The 23,434-nt window shown below is 43.4% G+C and overlaps 1 protein-coding gene across 1 annotated transcript in view; it reads left to right on the top strand.

Annotated features, from left to right (window-relative positions):
- The window catches only part of LOC139319888 (sodium- and chloride-dependent GABA transporter 2-like), an 81,393-nt gene that overhangs the window by 40,855 nt on the left and 17,104 nt on the right, over positions 1-23,434 (top strand). The window contains exons 7-10 of the mRNA XM_070947938.1: positions 6,527-6,630; positions 9,685-9,809; positions 11,237-11,349; positions 14,598-14,735. Of these exons, the coding sequence (XP_070804039.1) occupies positions 6,527-6,630; positions 9,685-9,809; positions 11,237-11,349; positions 14,598-14,735 (480 nt within the window). The remainder of the gene's footprint in view (positions 1-6,526; positions 6,631-9,684; positions 9,810-11,236; positions 11,350-14,597; positions 14,736-23,434) is intronic.

Here is a 23,434-nt window from a genome sequence, read left to right as displayed (position 1 = left end):
TGAGCATTGAGCCCAGCCTCTTTGACCATATCTAGTCTGGAAGGACACTACACTTCCTAGACAGAATGGAGTTCTGGAATTTTCACCCCCAGAAATATCTCAATGAGTTTTTCCCTATTCAGTCACCTCCAGAAGCGTTTCCCAGAATTCCAGCCATCACTATTAGAGAAAGCAAATTTTGATCTATTATAATATGGATATACATATTTGGGGGGTAATTAGAACAATCCATGGCAGGGGTGAAATGCTACCGGTTTGAACCAGTTTGACCAAACCGGTAGCGATGGCGGCGGGTGGTTTGGAGAACCGGTAGTGACGGCAGCACGAGGCTCCGCCCACCTGCTTGGTCGTCATTACTTCCTGGTTTTAACTAGGAAGTAACCTGTTTTTTACCCTCTGCACATGTGCAGAAGGGTTTGCGCATGTGCAGAGGGTCCATGTGCGCATGTGACGTGTGTGAGTGGCATGACCACATGCGTATGGCGCGTGCACTTCTGAACTGGTAGGGAAGGTAAGTAGATTTCACCCCTGATGGCCTTTACATGCTATGTCAGTAGCCGCATTTCTGAAAGTGTTTGGAGCCAAAATATACCCTTGTTCCAAAATACAGACTGGATTCAATGTACAGGATTCCAAAACGCTTCCTAAATGCCATGATGATAAAATGTAAGAGCATCCTGAGCATTATGAAAGGGGGGGGGGGGAGAAAGGGAATATTAGTTAAATAAAATACAACTGAATTAACAATAATTCCTATTTTCGGTTTTGCCAGTTGGATCCTTTCAGCCAATCTCCATCTCAGTTTGTAGAATTCAGGAGCGCTGAGTTCAAAGGTTATCCTTGTGATTTTTTTTTCTCCCTGCCTCTCCTCATATGAAGAAAACATTTACATGCAATGACCAAAAATACTGCCGAAAAGACATTTTCACAACGCTTAGAGGCACGGAATATACCGTGAGAGGCCACCACACATGGTAAAGCGAGTGTTTCAAAGGAACAGTGATCAGCTTGTCTTCCTAAAAGTTCTTTGCCCAACTGTGTTTTTAATCTCCTCAGGACAAGTTGCTCCATGTCAAAATCCAGGTTCCTGCTGAGCTGCTGTACCAGCCTTTTGTGCTGAGACGGTGTCTCCAAAGGAGATTAAAGGGATGTGTGCCTGGAAAAAAAAATAGGTCAGCAAAACCCTTCATAACCTTTTAAACTCCTCTCAAGCTAGCCTAAAATCTAGCAAGCACTTGTCAAAAACCATAAAGTTATCCCACTGCGTAGCTTTACCTCACCCCTCATCTCAAGGTTTGATGTCAGTCTAAAAAGCACATTTTAGTTTACCTCTGGACTAGCACGTTTAGATTTTCAAAGCCATTTCTTTGCTTGCGTTGATGGGAGATTCACCCCCGTTACTTTAAAATTGGGATGATTTTCTTTTCTCCCGTTAAGATTTGCCTTTCAAATGAAGAAGACAATGATTGCTGCTGCAAGGGGTCAAAGAGGGAAAGAGACAAAAGGGAGGTGAATCACACCTCATTATTACACATAATTTTTTATAAAAATAAAATTGGCAAAGTTGCTCAGTTTCTCCAATAATTGTTGTGACCCAGGCCCAAATAGGTATTATCAGACGCAAACGGTTCGAAACAAACAGACTTTATTAGAACAGCTGAGAATTAACTCATTCTCGGCATAGTCCAAACTAAATCAAAACAAATTCTTCATAACACAATTCTTCAGCCTTATCACCAACCTTGGTCTAATTAGGCAACCTGCCAAAGGCTTTTCTTGGCAAAAGTTCAGAAGCAGAAAACACCAAGAAATGAATACAGTGAAACAAGAAGCAATTCTCTCAGCGTTGTTTTCCGACAAAGAGCCCAAGAATCGTTGCTGGTCTTTTAAGCCTTATGGAAGGGGCCAATCATCTCTTGGCCCTACTCCCGAGTCGTCCTTTTTGCTTTAGCTGCTCTTGCCTTCTGGCAGCTCTTCTCATGCGTGCACTAGGAACAGGCTCCTCCTGTTCCTCTGCCTCTCTGCTGTCAGCCTCTGGAGGCTCCGGAGTCCACACATCACTCCCAGATGGCCCTGGCCCCATCTCTGCCTCGGACGCAGAGCCCTCATCTGGGCCTTCCCTAGCCTCCAGGACTGGCCCCTGTTCTTCCTTAGCCTCATTGCTGTCCGACTCCGTTGCCAGCTCCGCAGGCTGCTGGCGGACCACAACAATAATATTTATTACCAGGAGTACATCCTATCACTTCCCATGTTCGGAGGTGCTTTTTCAAAAGGCAACTGGATTGTTTGTTTGTTTTTTCCTTGAGGAGGAGGAGGAAGAAGACATTTCATTTTTCATCCAAGAAGCATCATCAATTGTGACTGAATGTTGGGCATGTGTGTGTGTGGAAGGATGGGTTTTGATTGGATGGGGTGGTGGTGGTGGAAGGATTGTATTTCTTTGCAACAAAGATGACTAGGGGGCTGCAAGCTAAAACATATGAAGAACGGTTACAGGAACAGGGCATGGCTAGTCTAGTGAAGAGAAGGACCAGGGGAGGAGTGATGGTATTTAGCCAGTTCTATCTGATTCAGGCGAACTGGTAGCGGAGGATGCGTGTGGCTCCGCCCACCCACCCAGACGTAATCACATCTAATCTATCCACGTTTTTGATGCTCTGCGCATGCGGGAAGCCCCTGCACATGCGCATGCTCACATTTGCATGCACGCTCACATTTGCGAACCGGTAGCAAGGATAAGTGAATACCAACCCTGCAGGGGAAATATGAGAGCAGTGTTCCAATATTTGAGGGGCCATCACAGACAGGAGGGGGGTCAACGTATTTTCCCAAGCACCTGAAGGCCAGACAAGGAATAATGGATGGAAATTGACCAAGGAGAGATTCAACCTAGAAATAAGGAGATATTTTTTGGACAGTGAGAGCAATCAACCAATGGAACAGAAGTTGCCTTCGGAAGTTGTGCGAACTTCATCACTGGAGGTTTTCAAGAAGAGACTGGACTGCCACCTGTCATAAATGGTATAGGGTCTCCTGCTTGAGCAGGGGGTTGGACTAAATGACCTACAAGGTCCCTTACAACTCTGTTATTTTATGCTATGCTGTTGGTGCCATCGACGGCGGATGGCATTCAGTTAGTACTCAGAGAAAGAGCTAATGACCAGATGACTGCAAAGAAATACAATCCTTCCATCTCTCCTCCCGCCTCCCGTGCCCTCATCCTGACAGAACCTATCCTTCTATCTCTTTCTCATCCAGTCACAATTGGTGAAGCTTCCTGGATAAGAAGTGAAACTTCCTCCTCAAGGAAAAAACAGTCCAGTTTTGCCTTTTGAAAAAGCACCTTTGAAACAACGATGACTTGGATGACTGAGAATCCCTACAGACCAGGGGTGAAATGCTCCCGGATTGGACCGGATCACCCAATCCGGTAGTGATTTTTCCCTGTGGTTTGTCAATCCGGTAGTGATCGCCGCCTGGGTGTCATTACTTCCTGGTTTTAACGTAATGTTAAAAGAAGTAATGTTTTTTTTACCTTCTGTGCATGCACAGAAGGTTTTGCGCATGCACAGAAGGTATGCGTGCACGCACGGCGTGTGCACTTCCAAACCAGTAAGGAAGGTAAGTAGATCTCACCCCTGCTACAGACACTTTTGCATGTCCTACTTCTCCAAACAGAATCCTGTGAATTATAGCTTTGCTAAAAATTTACAGCTGGATAGATCAAGCCTTTTTTGCTTAATAAATTTGCTTATTAAAATACCTGCTGAAGGTCAGCACAGGCTAGTCATCCTTTCCGGGGGGGGTTCACTTACCTTTACCACCGGTTCGCCCCATGTGCACACACTCACTTTGCACGCATGTGGGCTGTCTGCGCATGCACCTGGGCTTCCGTGCATGCGCTTTGCTCGCTCGTGCGTCTTCCGTGCATTCGCCTGGCCTTGAAAATGTGCCTAAATAGCATGACTTGGAGCTGGGGCGGGTGGCTGGGCCTACCCGCGATTGCCGCTACTGGTTCGCCCAAATCGGTGCGAACCAGCTGAATACCACCTCTGATCCTTTCCCTACACAAGAGCTGTTCTATACGTGCTTTTGTAAAGAATCAGGGGTGAAATGCTCCTGGTTTGGACCGGATCACCCGATCCAGTAGTGATGGCGGCGGGTGATTCGGAGAACCGGTAGCAAAAATCCCTGCATCCCCCCCCCATGCCAAGCTCAGCCGCGCGATCATCAGAGGCTTCGGCCGAAAAAATGGTTTTAAAAGTAAAAAAACAAAGCCTCTGATGATCGTGCGGCTCAGCTGGAATCGTCAGAGGCTTTTAAAAGCATTTTTTCTACAACCTCTTCGGCCGGAGAGGTTGCAGAAAAAAATTCTTTTAAAAGCCTCTGACGATCAGGCAGCTCAGCTGGGATCGCCAGAGGTTTTTAAAGGCATTTTTTTTCCTACAACCTCTTCAGCCAAAGAGGTTGTAGAAAAAAAAATGCCTTTAAAGGCCTGATCAGAGGCTTTTAAAAGAATTTTTTTCTGCAACCTCTTAAGGTTGTAGAAAAAATGCTTTTAAAAGTAAAAAAAAAAAAAAAGGTGGCCACGCCCACCCAGTCACAACCCCCCCACCAAGCCATGCCCACAGAACTGGTAGTAACAAATTTTACATTTCACCACTGTAAAGAACCCTTTCATCTGGTCTTCTCTGCTCTCTTCTCCCTTTTGAAACATCCTCTGGGCATCGAGATGCATTTCTTTTCGATAGTGGTATTTGAACATTTTCCAAAATGTCTCTGGCTTCTTCTTTGCCCATTTTGATGGTCTGTATCTTCTCTGAATGTTTGAATATTTTCCAGCTCTCTCCTAACCGGTTGAGTTTTGTTTGACACACAAGGTTGTTAGATTTCCGATGTGTACTTTTCAATGTTTTGAGTATTGATTGGTTCATACTGAAGCTGTTTAGTATCTGACAATACTGAGGGCTCGCTGATACATAAAGATAGGATCAGAATAGCTTCCAGTTATAGATGGGAGTCATGGATTGCAGAGGAAGATCAGTTGCAGTAGGTGATGTATCTCAGTGAAGAATCTCTGGGAGTATGCAAGAATCGATAGTTCCTTAGAAAATATCGTTTAATTTGAGCATGTGATTGTACACCTTATAACCTGCTGATTACAAGGGCAATGGGATTTAGATAAAGAATTAGAGATTCTATCTCTTGAATTTTGCTCATAATATTGGTAATCTTATGGTCTTCCTCTTAATCTCTGTTTCTTAGCCATGCATACACAGGAATCTCCTCTTAATTATCTTCTGGCAGGATTGCTTTGGTTACAATGCAGCTTATGGTGCTGTTTTATTTAAAAAATATTTAGAATTTATTAATATTTTTTTTATAATATGAATCAATGTCACTTAGAATTCTGGTTTGGAAAAGTAACATAAACTTGATATAAATAAAATCAAATTATTGGATGCTTTTGGTGGGCAAAATTGTTACTGGGTTGACAATATGGTATATTGGAAAGGGTTTGATCATTTTGTTTTTTTTTTGTTTTTTTAAATTTAATAACTATTAGGCATAATAGATATCTAGTAAATAATCTTTATTAATCTGATAGTGGATGATCTATTCCCACTGATGATGTTATCTAATTTGGGTAATGAAGTATCTGCAAGAAAAGAACCAAGCTCAGAGAGCACCAAGGACCCTTCATTTCAGCCCTTGAGCTACAACTATTCCCCTTTATTGATGATCTTTTCATCCATCTTCCTTCAGTGGCCACCTTCCTTCTTCAGCCTCCAGACCTATACACAATTATTTCAGGAGTTTTGACCCAAGCTCCTTGAAATAGGCAAATCTACAGCACTGAACATGAAGTAGAATCCATCTTGATCTTAATGATTCTCCTCCTCCTCCTCCTCCCCCTCCTCCTCCTCCTCCTCCTCCTCCCTTCTTCTTCTTCTTCTTCTTCTTCTTCTTCTTCTTCTTCTTCTTCTTCTTCTTCTTCTTCTTCTTCTTCTTCTTCTTCTTCTTCTTCTTCTTCTTCTTCTTCTTCTTCTTCCTCCCCTTCCCCCCTTCTCTTCCTCCTTCTTTCCTGTGAGAAAAGTGGGTTTTACCCTCTCTTCCAGTCAGTGTTATCAAAAAAAGAAGAATCCTTCTTATCCAGGAGCACCCATGACAGAATGGCAGACAGCACTGAGTCCCTACTAGTGGTGGGTTGTCCCCGGTTCAGACCGGTTCTATAGAACTGGTAGTAAAACCAGAGGGAGGCTCTGCCCACCGACCCCAACGTCATCAAAACGCTTCTGCGCATGCGCGCGGCCCCCGTTGCAAACCGGTAGTAAAGGTAAGTAGAACCCACCTCTGGTCCCTACATACATTATAGTCAGGGGTGTGTTCTACTCCCTCCGGTTTTACTACCGGTTCTATAGAACCGGTCTGAACTGGGGGCAACCCACCACTGATTATAGTGCCTTTAAAAACTGATGGACCCTTAGGAATTTTATTCTTTTGCTGTTGTTTTCCTTGCTTATAGGTATGGATGGATGCAGGCACTCAGATCTTCTTCTCATATGCCATTTGCCTGGGGTGCCTAACAGCTTTGGGCAGCTACAATAAGTATCATAACAACTGTTACAGGTAATTGAATGTGCCTCTAGCATTTATAACCCTTGTCCTCTTTGCTTCCTCCTTGTTAACGGCCTCCTCAGGGTGCCATCGGTCAGGCAATGTCGACTGGCGGCCCCCAGGGGAAGAGCCTTCTCTGTGGGGGCACCCGCCCTGTGGAACGAGCTGCCTCCTGGAATACGATTGATCCCGGACCTCCTGACCTTCCGTAAAGCCCTGAAAACGTTTTTATTCCACCAAGCCGGCCTAGCCTAAATGGTTTTTAATTGGGATTTTAAATTTTATGGATTTGGGGGTTTTCAATTGGGAAGCTAATGATTTAATTCTTTTTTAATTATCTTAACTTTTGTATTTGTATGTTTTTTAATTTTGGCTGTTCACCGCCCTGAGTCCCCTCTGGGAGAAGGGCGGTATACAAATTAAATAAATAAATAAATAAATAAATAAATAAATAAATAAATAAATAAATAAAAGAAGCAGGGCTGAAGAATTCCTACTTGCTTTCAACATGTCATGATCTGTCTAATATCCCATCTCTTCAAACTGTGTTTTAATATTTCCCATTCCCCCCTGAAACTGCAAAATATACCACATGCTACAGAAAACATGGAATTGCCACAAATAAATATATCTATAACCTTGAGGATATATCCCAAAGCATACCTCATATCCAATATGGCTCACTTGAAATGTATTAGTTTAATATGCCATCGTTATCTTAATTTATTTCATTTAATTGGTAAAGGCAGCCCCAATTCAGCAAATAATTTTCCATATTCACTTTTAAGAGGATCCAGATAATGTCAACATCAATGAAAGGATTTCTCTTTTTCAGAACTGGCTTGTCATAATTGTTAAATTTAATAGAGAATAGTATCTGGCCAATAAGATTTTTCAAAGTGCAACCGAGTTTCTACAGGCCATTTAATGATTAGTTAAATTCATGTAAATTAATTACATCCACCTGAACCACTAGAGTGGGGAGGCAAGAAAAGTTGCAAGGAAGTCTCCTAAGGAAGTACATCTGGCAGGACCCAGAAGAAGGACCTTCTCCATGGCGGCTCCTCCCTTTGGAATATCATCCCTGCAGGGATTAGACTGGCCCCCACTTTGAAACTCTTTCATATGGTCCTGAAGACTTGTCCCAAAGGTGCTTTTTCAAGCGGCAACTGTTGAAAAGTAAAGGGACACAGAAAGGGGTGGGTTCTACATACCTTTACTACCAGTTCGCAATGGGATTGCACGCGTGTGCTTGCTTCACTCGTGCGCGCACCAAGCTTCTGTGCATGCGCAGATCACCTATGATGACATCCAGGATGGTGGGTGGAGCCTCCCGCCGGTTCTTGCGAACCAGTCCGAACCGGGGACAACCCATCACTGGACACAGGGCAGAAAACATCCCACACAGTTCTACAACACAGTTATTTTAGCAGTTCCAAGAAGGCTCCACACCCATTTGCACTACTCAGGTGACCCTGAGGACAAGTGGACTCAACAACTCTCTAAAAGATTGCAAATGACCATCTGTCTGCAAAGAATTTACATCCCTTCCATTCCCCACCATCCAGTCTGAGCTGAAGAAGCTTCTTGGATGAGAAGCGAAATGTCTTCAAAGAAAAACCAGAAAGTCCAGTTGCCTCTTGAAAAAAGCACCTTTGGGACAACCATGACCTGGATGACTGAGAATCTCCATAGTCATTCCTGAAGACTTGGTTCTGCCAAGGGGCCTCGAGAGCTCAGAGAGTGGGATGGAGCCCAACAAGTGGCTTGTTTGATTGTGTGTTGTCACCAAGGGTATGTGTGTGTTACTGTTTTTTATTCTCTTATATTTGGTTTTTTTATTGTTTGCAAACTGCCCAAAGTCACTGTGAGTGAGTGGGAGTCCATATAAATCTTCTAAATAAGTAATAATAAATAAGTAAGTAAGTAAGTAAGTAAGTAAGTAAGTAAGTAAGTAAGTAAGTTTTCTCCTTGCAATCGACTTTTTCATTGTTTTTTGTTTTATGCGGCAACAATATTATCCATGCTTTTAAGTACAAGCTGGGCAACGGAGTGATAACAGGATTTAATTATTTAAAAATAAAACATTTATTATACAATTATACCCTACCCTTTGATTATATTTCAATAATTTGCAATCATAGGCAATCGTGGGCAATTAAAACCCTGCACCGCAGTGTGCAAATCTGAATAATTAAGATTTAAGATCTTATTCGTCACTCATTCTTTAGTCATGCATTAATTGAAAACAATAAAAAAAGAAGCGTAAAGGAAGATACAAATTGCCAGCGGTGTCCATAGAGGAGGCAAAGGAGGGCAGAGAGCAAAGAGTCATGGCATCCCCTAGCCCGTTTTGTATATGCATCATAGCACTGCTTACCTACACCAAAGGGTGAAGGTTGCATTGTGACATTGTGATGCTGCTTTTATTCGTTTTATGGAAGCAGCAAAATCCTGCAGGTACTTAAAAATGATATTTGCAAAAGGCTTTGTTGGACGACGTGCACTTCTGAGCCTTCCTCACGGATTCTAATCAATAGGATAAATAATATTGTGCCGTATTAAATGTCATGTAAAATCATTACCATGTTTATTTTTCAGTTGATTAATAATCTTTCAATTAAGGAAATGTCCATAATAAACTTGGTAGCAGGTTTTTTTTATAATAAACAGGTTAATTTTTTCAGCCATAAGTTTATGTGTGACAGGTCCGTCCTTCCTTCCTTCCTTCCTTCCTTCCTTCCTTCCTTCCTTCCTTCCTTCCTTCCTTCCTCCCTCCCTCCCTCCCTCCCTCCCTCCCTCCCTCCCTCCCTCTTCCCCTTCTTCTTCCTCTTCCTCTTCCTCTTCTCTTTTTAGGGAAGACTATCAAGGTGACTGGAGAATTAATCCTATCTTTTTCCTTAGGATCATTACACTTACATTCAAATTTAAAATCTATGCAACTAGTTTTAACAACTTCAGGACACGGTGTGCACATTTTCATACAATATTTCATTCTTATCTAGATACCATGATGTTAGGTATCTTTGCAAACGATGTCATCTCTCACTCTTCTCCTCCTTCTAGGGATTGTATTGCTCTGTGTTTTTTGAACAGTGGCACAAGTTTTGTGGCTGGCTTTGCCATTTTTTCCATTCTGGGTTTCATGGCAGAAGAACAGGGAGTGCTTATTTCGGAAGTAGCTGAGTCGGGTGAGTAGTTCATGCTCATATGGGGACTTACCTTGGACACAATGAAAAGTACAGGTAGTCCTCGACTTACGACCGCAATGGAGTCCAGAGTTTATGTTGCTACGTGAGAAAATTGCTGAGTGAGTATCACCCCATTTTACAACTTTTCTTATTTATTTATTTATTTATTTATTTTATTCAATTTGTATACCGCCCTTCTCCTAGTGGACTCAGGGCGGTGCACAGCCAGAACTAAAACACATGATACATTTGTAAAGTGAATCCATGCAATTGTGAAATTAGTAACATGGCTGTTAAGTGAATCTGGCTTCCCCATCGATTTTGCTTGTCAGAAGGTCGCAAAAGATGATCACGTGACCCCAGGACGCTGCAACGGTCATAAATATGAAACAGTTGTCAACAATCCAGATGTAAATCACTTGACCATGGGGATGCTCCAATGGTCATAAATGTGGAAAATGTTCATAAGTCACTTTTCTTAGTGCTGTTGTAACTACGAATGGTCACTAAATGAACTATTACAGTGATGGCTAACCTTTTCCGGACCGAGTGCCCAAAGCGTGTGCATGCCAGAACCCCCAAAATGCAATGTGCAAGCCCCCCCGCCCCCGCGCATGCGCACGCAGCCCCCGCACATGCACCCCCACATGTGCCCCACCCCCATGCATGCATGGCAGAGACCTGAAAACCAGCTGGCCAGTGGGAGGCACGTGTGCATGCGCAACAGAGCTGAACTGGGGCAACAGCTTGTGTGCCATCAGAGAGGGCTCTGCATGCCACCTCTGGCACGCGTGCCATAGTTCACCATCACAGAACTATTATAAGTCAAGGACTACCTGCAGTTGGTTAGGGAGCTAAGCAGTGATGGGTTCCTCCCGGTTCAGCCCGGTTCGGCCGAGCCAGTAGCGGTAACGATATGACATCACCGAACCGTTTCTCTTTGTTCGGGAGCCCCCCTCCCCCACGTTATCCTAACCTTTTATTTGGCCCCGCCCCCAATCTATTTGCTGCCTCCCGAGTCCCAGCTGATTGGCTAGAAGGAAAAAACTGTTTAAACTCTTGCCGCGGGGCTTCAAAGCGCCGCCCTACAGCTGATCAGTGTTAAAAGACAATGTGGTGGTAGACCAGAGCGCTCGAAAAACAAATGTGTAGACCGGTGCCTCCAAAAACAAATGGGTAGACTAGAACGCTCCAAGAACAAATGAGTAGACCGGTACAGCTCTGCAAGCAGTTAAAAGCCTGGTAGACCAGTACCTCTGCTAAATCCTAAAGAATTGTCACATGACCATCAAACCACGCCCACAAAATAAGCCACGCCCACAGAACCAGTAGTAAAAAAATTTAGAACCCACCCCTGGAGTTAATGATCATAATGTATCATGCTGGTTATATGGCTTTCACATATCAACATAATTTTCTCTCAACAGGACCTGGTCTGGCTTTCATTGCTTATCCACGAGCCGTCGTCATGCTGCCTTTCTCCCCATTATGGGCTTGTTTCTTCTTTGTTATGGTGGTTCTCCTGGGACTAGACAGTCAGGTAAATGCTATGAATGGGCAGGCTCAGCCTAGTACTTAACCTGTCCGTCTTAATCTGTTGCCCCCAGATCAGGGGTAAAATCTACTTACCTTCCCAACCGGTTCAGAAGTGCACTTGTCACATGTGCGCTTGGACCCTCTGCACATGTGCAAACCCTTCTGTGCATGCACAGAGGATAAAAAACAGGTTACTTCCTGGTTTTAACCAGGAAATATCGACGACTGGGTGGGTGGGTGGAGCTTCGTGCCACCATTGCTACTGGTTCTCCGAACTACCAACCACCAACACTACCGGTTCAGCTGAATCGGTCCGAACCGGCAGCATTTCACCCCTGCCCCAGAGAGTTAAGTTTATTATTCCTATCAACCCTGAGCATGAAAATCACATGTTGACTGGCTTGTGGGTACCAGGATATTGTAGACACATGTAAGAAGGATGAGAAGGTTGAGAATCAGAATAGAGTTGGAAGGGACCTTGGAGGTCTTCTAGTCCAGCCCCCTGCTCAAAAAGGAGATCCTATACCATTTCAGACAAGTGACTGTTCAGTCTCTTCTTAAAAACCTCCAGTGATGAAGCACCCACAACATCTGAAGGCCACTGGTTAATTGTCCTCACTATTAGGAAGTTTCTCCTTAATTCCAGGTTGCTTCTCTCCTTGATTAGTTTCCATCCATTGTTTTTTGTCTGGTGCTTTGTCCCCCTTGCCTGCGACCCAGACCATTTTCAGTCCTTCTCTTCTAGATAATAAATAACTACTTTGCATTCAGTGGTAAAAATAATTAGCTTAGTTACATAATACTAAATACAGCATACTAAATACAGTAGTATGTAAAATCCAGCATACTAAAAAGCAGAGACATCATCCTGCCAATAAAAGTGTATATAGTCAAGGCTATGGTTTTCCCAGTTGCAATGTATGGCTGTGAAAGTTGGACCATAAGAAAAGCTGAGCGCCAAAGAATGGAGGCCTTTGAACTATGGTGCTGGAGAAGACTTCCCTTGGACTTCAGGCGATCAAACTGGTCAACCCTGATCGCTCTTTAGAAGGCCAGATCCTGAAGATGAAACTCAAATACTTTGGCCACCTAATGAGAAGGAAGGACTCAGGGGTGGGTTCTAAATTTTTTTACTACTGGTTCTGTGGGCATGGCTTATTTTGTGGGTGTGGCTTGTGGGGGGGTAATGTGACTGGGTGGGCGTGGCCACCCAGGCAAGTCAGCTGGGATCGTCAAGAGTCTTTTAAAAGCATTTTTCCCCTACAACCTCTTCGGCTGAAGAGGTTGCAGAAAAAAATGCTTTTAGAAGCCTCTGAGGATCAGGCAAGTCAGCTGGGATCGCCAGAGGCTTTTAAAGGCATTATTTTCTTACAACCTCTTCGGCTGAGCTTAAATGGACTCCAGAGGATGGTAGAGGACAGGAAGGCCTGGAGGAAAGTTGTTCATGGGGTCTTGATGAGTCAGACACGACTTTGCAATTAACAACAACAAATTACATAATATAGGTGCTTAGAAAAGGAATCCAAAATGGCCGAAAAATCTTTATCTTTTGAATCCAATTATACCCCTGTCTTGTCTCTGTTTTTACCTGAGTCATCAGCTGCTGGGGAAAATGCAAGAGAGTTCCTTGAAGGCAGGACAAACATGTCAACATCAGATTCTAATGTACATCTAGTGATAATGTTTGCAATTCCAGCAATGGCATTAGTGATCTTTTGGTATAGGGCTGTCTTCAGGCCTTCCCTGGAACGAACATTATTCTATTTCAGAAAATAATGATATAGATTTTTTTTAAAATGACAAAATGGCTACCATTCTAATCTGATACTGCCATATCAGTTTTTTTTTTTTTTTTTGAGTTAAGAAATGGAGGAGGCGGGGGCTAATTCAGTAGGCCTCTCTTAGGTCTGATACCTTCATTATTCCTTTGGTGATATTTTGATCACTTGCCAATTCAAATGGGAGCCTTTGGTCTTCTTTGGCTGCACAACCTGCATTTTGACCAGTATTAATTGCACTCTGGTCTTTAATCCTTCAGTGAAGTATTGGTGCAAAGATGGGCATTCCAGGATTGTGTAAGGAGATTATGGCAAAGTTGGGCAACTCAGACCCAAAAGAGAACATGGGCCAGTGGTGGGTTGCTTCCAGTTCAGTCCGGTTCTATAGAACCCATAGTAAAACCAGCGGGAGGCTCCGCCCACCCACCACAATGTCATCACGGGTGATCTGCGCATACGCAGAAGCTTCTGGCATTTGCGTGTGCTCCCGTTGCAAACCGGTAGTAAAGGTAAGTGGAATCCACCCCTGACATGGGCGATTTAGTAAATATTGTTTTAAATGCAAGTAAATATCAAACCAATTCTCACAAAACCCAAAGATTGAGGTGACAAGCAAAATCAACACCTAGTGGAAGACTTGCATAGCAATTGGCCATGTTGACTCCATACAATTTTCCTTACAGTAAAATTAATATATATTTTTTTGCTGTTTTTAAAAAAGGTTCTAAAGGAATGTTGACATGCCCCTGGTAATACTGAACTGATTAACTTTGAAACTGATTTCAGATATATATTTTTTTTATAGAGATGGGTAGAACAAAAGTAATTTCTGAATTAATCTGAATCCAGGCAGAAGTTAACTGGCCTGTCTAGAAAGTCCATTATGGAAATAGAGGGAAATTCTTCAAGATGGCCCCAGGATTTTCCAGCAACTGTCCTTGGTGAACATTTCAGAAATAAGCAGTTGGTAGCTATTTCTTGTTTTTAAAAATCAAACATGGAGCAGACCGATCTCTTTCAAATTGATTCATAATTGACGAAACTGAGTAAAAAGTAAAGGAGATTATTTCACTATAGAGCCATGTTCTAATAACAGCACTGGGCTGGCACTTTAGTGCATATGTACTATGCTTGATACTTTATAATGGCCTGTGATCAGACAGGATTTCCAGCTTTTTAAAATGTTACAGAAGTTGGCAGAAGCTTGAATTTACCACAGGCAAAAATGAGTTGAGAGTACATATCATGAGTAATGATCCCATTTAAAGACTGCCTTCAACTTCACGGTGAAAAAAAAGAAAAATGATTATTGTTTGTCTCCAGCCAATGTCTCTCAGGATTGTTGTGTGGTAATGACGGGATTCAGATTGATATCTTGTAATCTTTCAATGAATTGAAGGATATGCAAGGATTAAAATAGGGAAATATCTGTGGTGAAAGGAACTGAAGGCTGCTTCAATTCTCTTTTCTCTAGTTTGTCTGTGTGGAAAGCCTGGTCACCGCTGTAGTTGACATGTACCCTGGAATCTTCCGGAAAAAGAACCGCAGAGAAACATTAATTCTTCTCGTCTCCATCCTCTCGTACTTTGTGGGTCTGGTCATGATCACAGAGGTAAAAGACATCAGAGGGAATAATAAATAATTACTAACAAAATTCTATTTCCCTTCAGTTCCCTTGGTTCCTGCTGATTACATGGGTTTTCCCCATTTCAAGTGTAGGATTTAGGAGAGAGTTTGTTAATGGAGGGGTCAAAAGGACTTTGTAGCCATTCATTAATGCTGATGAAGATGATCATCATATATCAAGGAGTGATAAAAAACAAATGTGCCAAGTTTGAAGATTGGCTGAGTTTTCACTGTTAACTAGTATTGAATAATGGTGAATGTTTGGATGCCCTAAGTCAGTGTTGGCGAACCTTTTCGGCACCAAGTGCCGAAACGGGAGCACATGTGCACATGCAGGGGAGTGCCAGAAACTGGAAGAGTAGCTCCCCAGCGCACATGCGCAGGGTGCCGGAAACTGGAAGCTCAGCTTCCCGGTTTGCGTATGTTTGCAGGGGAGATACTCTTCTGGTTTCTGGCACTTCCATGCAGGCGAAGACCAGCTGGCTGACGCACATCTGCACGCCGGAACCCTAAAGAACAACGGGCAACAGCTGGCGTGCCAGGAGAGATGGCTCTGCGTGCCACTTCCGGCACATGTGCCATAGGTTCACCATCACTACCCTAAATAATTTGTACGTGCCAATATTGTACATAAATATTTATGGTACATAAATATTTGCAAGCAACAGGATGTCCGTATGCAAGAAAAACTCTTAATTAGAGATCCTAGCTTGTAAGGAATAACATGGGCATGCTTGGAGAAAACTGAGTTTCACCTGGGCTTGTGGCAAAATGTGCCATAATATACCAATTTTGTCTTTACTCTTATGGTGGAAAAACATATCTAAAAACACACCAACTGGAGAGAAGCCAACAATTGTTTCATCAAAACTAGCAAGATGCAATAGTCTTTTGCTGTTAAGAATGAAGAACAGCAGAGACTGGTCAACCAGATTCTTATGTAGAATAAAGAGATTGAAGAAGAGCACACAATTGAATATCAACAAAAAATTATTTTAAAACTTAAGTAGTGCAGATGGGGATACATAAGAATTTGGGTTTCCTTCTGCCAAAAGGGGATGTGGTGGCTCAGTGGCTAAGACACTGAACTTGTTGATCAAAAGGTCGGCAATTCAGCAGTTCGAATCCTTAGTGCCGCGTAATGGAGTGAGCTCCCATTACTTGTCCCAGCTTCTGCCAACCTAGCAGTTCAAAAGCATGTAAAAAATGCAAGTAGGAAAAAACCTTTGGTGGGAAGGTAACAGTGTTCTGTGTGCCTTTGGCGTTTAGTCATGCCAGCCACATGACCACAGAGATGTCTTCGGACAGTGCTGGCTCTTCGGCTTTGAAACGGAGATGAGCACCGCTCCCTAGAGTCGAGAACGACTAGCACATGTGTGTGAGGCCTTTATCTTTACCTTTACCTCTGTCCAAAAAGAGAATTCAAGGTACTTGAATTCAAGGTACTGTGAGAAGTATCAATGGCAGTTGCACTGATGGTTTGGACTCTGCATCACATTTTGAATAGGGAGAGTTGTAAACATGCCCATTATTAGTATCCTGAGAATGTTGCAATTTATGGAAATATATTATTTGTGAATCAAAGGCCTTTCATTGATGTAACAAAGGTTACAACTCTAGGAGGACATATGTCATGAGAAAGTAGTTGTGGGTTAGCAATTAAAGCTAATTGTGGCTTGATACTTTGATTTTGTTCATTAAAAGCTAATTGTGGCTTGATTGTTTACAGTGAAAGACTAAGAGAATGAGTGAATGAGACAAAGATGATAAAAAATGTTGCATATGGGACAATCATGATTTCATAATATCAGCAATGAACAAAGAATAGAATAGAATAATTCTTTATTGGCCAAGTGTGATTGGACACACAAGGAATTTGTCTTGGTGCATACGCTCTCAGTGTACATAAAAGAAAAGATACGTTCCTCAAGAATCATAAGGTACAACACTTAATGATAGTCATAGGGTACAAATAAGCAATCAGGAAACAATCAATATCAATATAAATCATAAGGATACAAGCAACAAAGTTACAGTCATACAGGCATAAGTGGGAGGAGATGGGTGATAGAAACGATGAGAATACTAATAGTAATAGTAATGCAGACTTAGTAAATAGGTTGACAGTGTTGAGGGAATTATTTGTTTAGCAGAGTGATGGCGTTCGGGAAAAAACTATTCTTGTGTCTAGTTATTTTGGTGTGCAGTGCTTTATAGCGTCGTTTTGAGGGTGGGAGTTGAAACAATTTATGTCTAGGATGTGAGGGGAAGACCAGGTGACTGGTGCATATGAGCATGCCGGAAACCAGAAGCTCAGCTTCCTGGTGCTCACATGCGCACCAGGGAACTCCTCTTCTGGTTACCGGTGCTCCCACACATGTGCGCTGGGAGCTGCTCTTCTAGTTTCTGACAATCTACCCCCCCGCACACGCGTGTGTGCTCCTGTTTCAGCACTCGGTGCCAAAAAGGAATCCACACTATAGCCAATTGATGAAATCTGAGATCAGTTGATAAAATCTGATTCCAAGAAAATTAGAAAAGAATCCAAGCAAGGAACTAGGTGCTTTAATTATTCTTTGCCAACAACAGAAAGGCCAAAGGACTGTAGCTGTTCTGTTCTTGGCCAATAACTGGCAATTACAGGCAAAAAACCCCCAAAAAACCTGGTTAGCCTGACCGGCTTGTTTTGTTTCTTTTTAAATTAAGCACTGAAGGTGTGCTCTCACAGTGTCTGCGTATATGCAGTGAAGTCACTACACAAATCCTTCCCTGAAGCAATATAGGCACAGGATGTAAGCATATAAAAGAAGACGTATACTATAAGGTCCTGCCTCACCAGTCTTCTCAAGAAAGCAGAAGTCTTGAAATGAAAGCCATTTCAAAAGAAAATTTTTATTGGAAGATTGTGACAGCAAGAGATGTAGGCAGGAAGTGACTTTTCCCACTTGAAGTGTTAGATTAAACTAGGGGTGTCAAACTCAAGGCCCAGGACCAGATCCAGCCCATTGGTGCTTAGATCTGGCCCGTGGGGCTGCCCTGGAAACAGCGAAGGACCAGCCTGCGGTGTCTTTGCCAGCGAAAACGGGCTCCCGAGCTCCCTTTTCCCTGGCAGAGGGTTGTAGGAGGCCCTCACAGCCTAAAATGGAGCTCCGGAGCCTCTTTTGGCTGGCACAGTGCTTGGGCCACCACAAGCACCCTTGACATGAATGATGCCAGGCTGGCCACACCACCTGACCCCCGAGGTCAAACACAACCCTGATGCGGCCCTCAATGAAATGGAGTTTGACACCCCTGGATTAAACCATTGCAGAAAGAGCCCCTCCCAAAATCCAATACATCATCGAGCCAATCCCGGCGTGTGAAGATATTATGAGAAACTCAGGCCGGGAAGGTGATAGATGCCGGTCTCCAAGTCAATGCTGCTGTTTTTTCTCCAGAGACGAGATAAGGCAGCTGCTTGAGGCACATTCTTTTCTCAAGAAATAGAAACAGAAACCCCATACAGAGATCCCCCTAAGCCTCCCCCTTCCAACCAGAATGACAGTGTCACAATAGAAATCTATGGGACCTGACCAGGGGTGGGATTCAGCCGATTCGGACCAGTTCGGGCGAAACGGATGCTAATTTTACATCTGCTTCACCGAACTGGTAGTTGCCAGGACTGTCTGGCCCCTCCCACCCTGGCCCTCCCCTCCCAGGAGTCACCACCTGGCCTGTTTTGGATGCCAGGTAAGTGCAGGGCCTGCACGGAGACTCTGGGAGGAGGAAAAATGGGCCTCCTGGAAGTTCCGGAAGTCTGGAAATGGGCCCATTTCTGGTCTCCAGAGGGCCTCTGGAGCCTGGGGGAGGCCATTTTCGCCTTCCTGGAGCCTCAAGGAAAGCCTTTGGAGCCTGGGGAGGGTGAAAACGCCCCCTCCTGTGGTGCAGGAGGCTGAGTAGGCCACACCCACCATGGCCGTGCCCATCCAGCAATCAGGCAGAGAACCAGTTGCTAAAATTTTTGAATCTCACCCCTGGACCTGACACATATACAGTGATGTCACTGAGGAAGGAGGATTGTCATCTGTTGGCTTGCTTGCTTGGATTGTGGATTGAATGTGATACAGTATATGATCCAAGTTACAGTATATGGCATAGTATATGATCCAAGTTAAGCATAGATGAGAATAAATGGTGTCCTTAGTGAATGGCTCAGCATCGAGCTGGGAGTAGACTCCCCCCCCCCTCCTGAGTGCTTAATGCATCTATGAATAAATGCAAAAGGAATTCTGGTGGTGACTGAAGAGGTGAAAGAATTGGAGACATGAACATAGCTGTTCATTCGTATGCAGATGATCCGGTGCTGTTGGCTGAGCACCAGAATGATTTATAGTGAATGTTAGATTGTTGATACAATGAGAAGAGTGGATCTGAAAATTAATGTATCAAAGCCCAAGGTCGTTATGTTTGACAGAGAAAATGGAGTGAATGGTTGCAAATTATACATAAATGGTGAAAACCCGGAACGAGGAGAAGGGTTTGTGTTCCTTGCATGGGATGTTTACTAAATGGATTGAAAGAAGAATGTGCAAACGTTAGTAGAAAACAAGGAGGTCATTTGCTCTGCTGCTGTCTTGTGAGGAATGACTGTTTGTTTCAAAAAAAGCAAAAGCAAAAATGCCTGTTTATATTTTTTACCAACCGTTGTATACAAGTGAGAGTCGGGTATGTGTAAGAAAAACAAAAATACATGTGAAATGTTGTGACAATGGAATATAGTCCGTGAATTTCTGTGGAGAAACAAGAAGAGATAGGGTTGTGTGTTTTTTGAAAAAAAAATCGATGGGTATTGAACGGATGTGAATTGAGTTCAAAAAGTGAGAGACCAATGTGAAAGAAGTACGTTGAAAAGAAGAAGTGGGGATCATTTTTGTTGTAAAAAAAGACCCAAAGATATGAAAGAAGAATTTATAGATCAAGAGGAGGGGAAGACCAAGTCAGCTGGTGGTTGGATGCGGCTGATAATCTTCAAAAAAGAAAGAGGTCAGAAATTGAAAGAACAAAACACAGTAGAAAAGGAAGTATTGGAATGATGGGAACGAGGGTGATTTGCATGGGTAAAAAGTATGGACTGCTATGGTGAATGTTGGTATAAGCAAGATTTAATTACATTTCTTTTCCTTTACATTTGTGAGATATGATAGTGAGAGAGAGAGAGAGAGAGAGAGAGAGAGAGAGACAGAGACAGAGACAGAGACAGAGACAGAGACAGAGACACAGAGAGAGACAGAGACAGAGACAGAGACAGAGACAGAGACAGAGACAGAGAGAGAACCGTTTCTTATTCCTTTCTGAAATATTGGTTACCCTGAAAAAGTATAATGTGATGGGTATGTATGTATGTACAGTATGTATGTCATAGTCTTGAAATGAAGAGATTTCATTCTTTGTCAGCTTGTCTATTGATTCCCCTACCTGCCTAAGGTAGGTGACTTTTGCAGGTACTCTAGAATGAAGCACTCTGTTAATGTAAGATGGTGTTTCTCTCTCTTTTTTGTTAGTTTATAATATAAAATAGAAAAAAATAGAAAAGAAAATAGCAGGAAAATAAGGGAGGGAGAAGGGAAGGGAAATGTGTAGGGAAAAGGGGAAAAAAAGAGCGGGTTGACTTCCAAGTCCCTAACAACATCAAACCTCAACTTTTTACTTTTACATAATAGTATCAACTGGCCATTTCTATAACAACAATCCTATCTAATAGGTAAATCTCAAAATAATAGTTTCATTTTTTTCCCTACCTCCAGCACAAAGTCCAGAAACGGTTTCCAAGCAGAAATGAAAGTAATTGTGCTTTTTCTTTAATCAGTCAATTTAGCCATGTCTGCTAACTCCCTCGACTTTTGTAGCCATTCATCCATTGTGGAAATCAAAGCGTCCTTCCATTTTTGTGCACAAAGTAATCTTATTTTATTTATTTATTTATTTATTTTTATTTATTTATTATAAGATTGGAGCTGACAAAGGTTGCTCATGATTCCTATCCTGTTTTTCTTTCGGTTCCTTTTGATTGCTTCTTTGTTATCACTCTAAGCAAAGCCAAAGGGATCCAGCTTACTTTTAAGTTACTGCTATGCCCCTGATCCCCGGGGGGGGGGGGGAGGGGGGGATGCGGTGGCTCAGTGGCTAAGATGCTGACCTTGTCGATCAGAAGGTTGGCAGTTCAGTGGTTCGAATCCCTAGTGCCGTGTAATGGAGTGAGCTCCCATTACTTGTCCCAGTTTCTGCCAACCTAGCAGTTCGAAAGCACATAAAAAAAATGCAAGTAGAAAAATAGGGACCACCTTTGGTGGGAAGGTAGCAGCATTCCGTGCGCCTTTGGCATTTAGTCATGCCGGCCATATGACCACAGAGACGTCTTTGGACGGCGCTGGCTCTTCGGCTTAGAAACGGAGATGAGCACTGTCCCTAGAGCCAGAAATGACTAGCATGCATGTGCGAGGGAGCCTTTACCTTTATGTCTTGCCCTGATCCATCACCATTTGGATGGTGAAGCCAGAAACGATCATGAAATGATACTTTCCCTCCTGAAATGTGAAGTCAGCCCAGGAATCCTCAGATTTTGTTTTTAAATGTAATAGGAACAATATATTTTTTTTAGTTGGAATTCTTCATGAATAAATAATATTTGTGGAACTGTGGTCATGTGATCATGGGACACTGCAAAATGACCCCATGTTGCTGAGTGCACGAGGTTTGGTCATGTGACCGCAAAGGGGGCTTGACTGTTGGAACTCCCCCTTTTTAGGATTGGTCATAAGTTTGAATGGTTGCTAAGCAACCAGCTGTAAGTCAAGGATTACCTGTATCAAAACAACTAAGTTTTTTTCCCCTTCCGTCCTTCCTTCCTCATTTCCCTTAAAAGTAAAATAGCAAAACTTCACAGAATTTGCTCTAATTAAGAAAGCAAGAAGCTTCTAGACCAGGGGTGTCAAATTCAAAGCCCGCGGGCTAGATCCGGCCTGTGGGATGCTTAAATCTGGCCCGTGGGGCTGGCCTGGAAATAACAAAGGACCGGTCCATGGTGCCTCTGGCTGCCAAAACGGGGCCCGGGGAACCCGGCAAAGTGCTGCAGGAGGCCGTCGAGGCTGAAAACGGCCCTCGAAGAAATCCAGTTTGACACCCCTGCTCTAGACTCTTCTGCTTTTCTATTGCACCATGCTGGCTTTTGAACCTGTAGTTGTTGTGGGCAGGCTTTGTCTAAATACAACATAGTTCAGGGGTGGGTAAGTATAGAGTTAGCATTAGTATAGATCCTTTACAACCTGTGGATTTCTACTCCCATAATCCCTGAGCAGCTGGTTTAAGAATTATGGGAGTTGAAATTCACAGGTTGTAATGGGCCCATAGTTGCTTAGTATATAATATTTATTATTTGAAAAGGGTTGAGATAGGAGAAAATTGGGGACTTAGTTGTATAATTCCCTAGTTGCTCAAAAGTCAGATCTCTTCTGTCTGCTTGTCTGTAGGCCCAGGGCCTAATTAATTTTATTTATTAAATGGCAACATTCAACTGTGTTATTTGTACATGTTTCAGGGTTTCCTTCAGCATTATATTTATTTTATTTTATTTATTATATTTCTATACCGCCTTTCTCCCGTAGGACTCAAGGCGGTGTACAGTCAAGAAAAATATAGACACACAAACATCATAAAATTGCTAATTAAAATTATTACTTAGTTTGGTCTATTAAATAAAACCCAGAATTAGATAACATTTAAAAAATTCATTCACATGTTCATATGTTTAGCCCCGCCTGTTGGAACATCAGGGTCTTGAGGGCACGGCAGAAAGCACGGAGATCAGGGATATTCGGTATCTCCGGGGGCAGTTCATTCCAAAGGGTTGGAGCCCTCACAGAGAAGGCCCTCCCCCTGGGAGTCGCCAGTCGGCATAATTTGACTGACGGTACCCTGAGTAGTCCCTCCCTGTGAGAAGGAACTGGTCGGTGGGAGGCTATTGGTGGCAAAAGACGGTCTCGTAGGTACCCAGGTCCTAAGCCATGGAGCGCTTTAAAGGTGATAACTAACACCTTGAATCGCACCCAGAAGACCACCGGGAGCCAGTGCAGCTCACGTAGGAGAGGTGTTACATGGGCGTAACGAGCTGCGCCCATAACCACCCGCGCGGCTACGTTCTGGACCAGTTGGAGCCTCCGGGTGCTTTTCAAGGGGAGCCCCATGTAGAGAGCATTACAGTAGTCCATACGGGAGGTAACTAGGGCATGAGTGACCGTGCGCAAGGCGTCCCGATCCAGAAAGGGACGCAACTGGCGGATCAGGCGAACCTGATAAAAGGCACCCCTGGCCACGGCCGTCAAATGATCTTCTAAAGATAACCGTGAATCCAGGAGGACACCCAAGTTGCGGGCCCTCTCTGTGGGGAGCAAGATCTCATCCCCTATTGTCAGTGATGGTACCAGCTGACTATACCGGGAGGCCGGAAGCCACAGCCACTCGGTCTTGGAGGGGTTGAGTCTGAGCTTGTTTCTCCCCATCCAGATCCGCACGGCCTCCAGGCAACGGGACATCACAGCAAGAGCATCATTGGGGTGGTCTGGGGTGGAGATGTATAGCTGTGTGTCATCAGCATACTGATGAACACTCACCCCGAAACCATATGAAATCTATATGAAGAATGAGTGACAA

This window comes from Pituophis catenifer, unplaced genomic scaffold (genome assembly GCF_029215685.1).
Source record: "Pituophis catenifer annectens isolate HBS135680 unplaced genomic scaffold, rPitCat1.0.hap2 SCAF_7, whole genome shotgun sequence".
Lineage (NCBI taxonomy): Eukaryota > Metazoa > Chordata > Lepidosauria > Squamata > Colubridae > Pituophis > Pituophis catenifer.
Note: the sequence above shows the minus strand (reverse complement) of the source record. Positions and strands in the feature narration are given on the sequence as shown.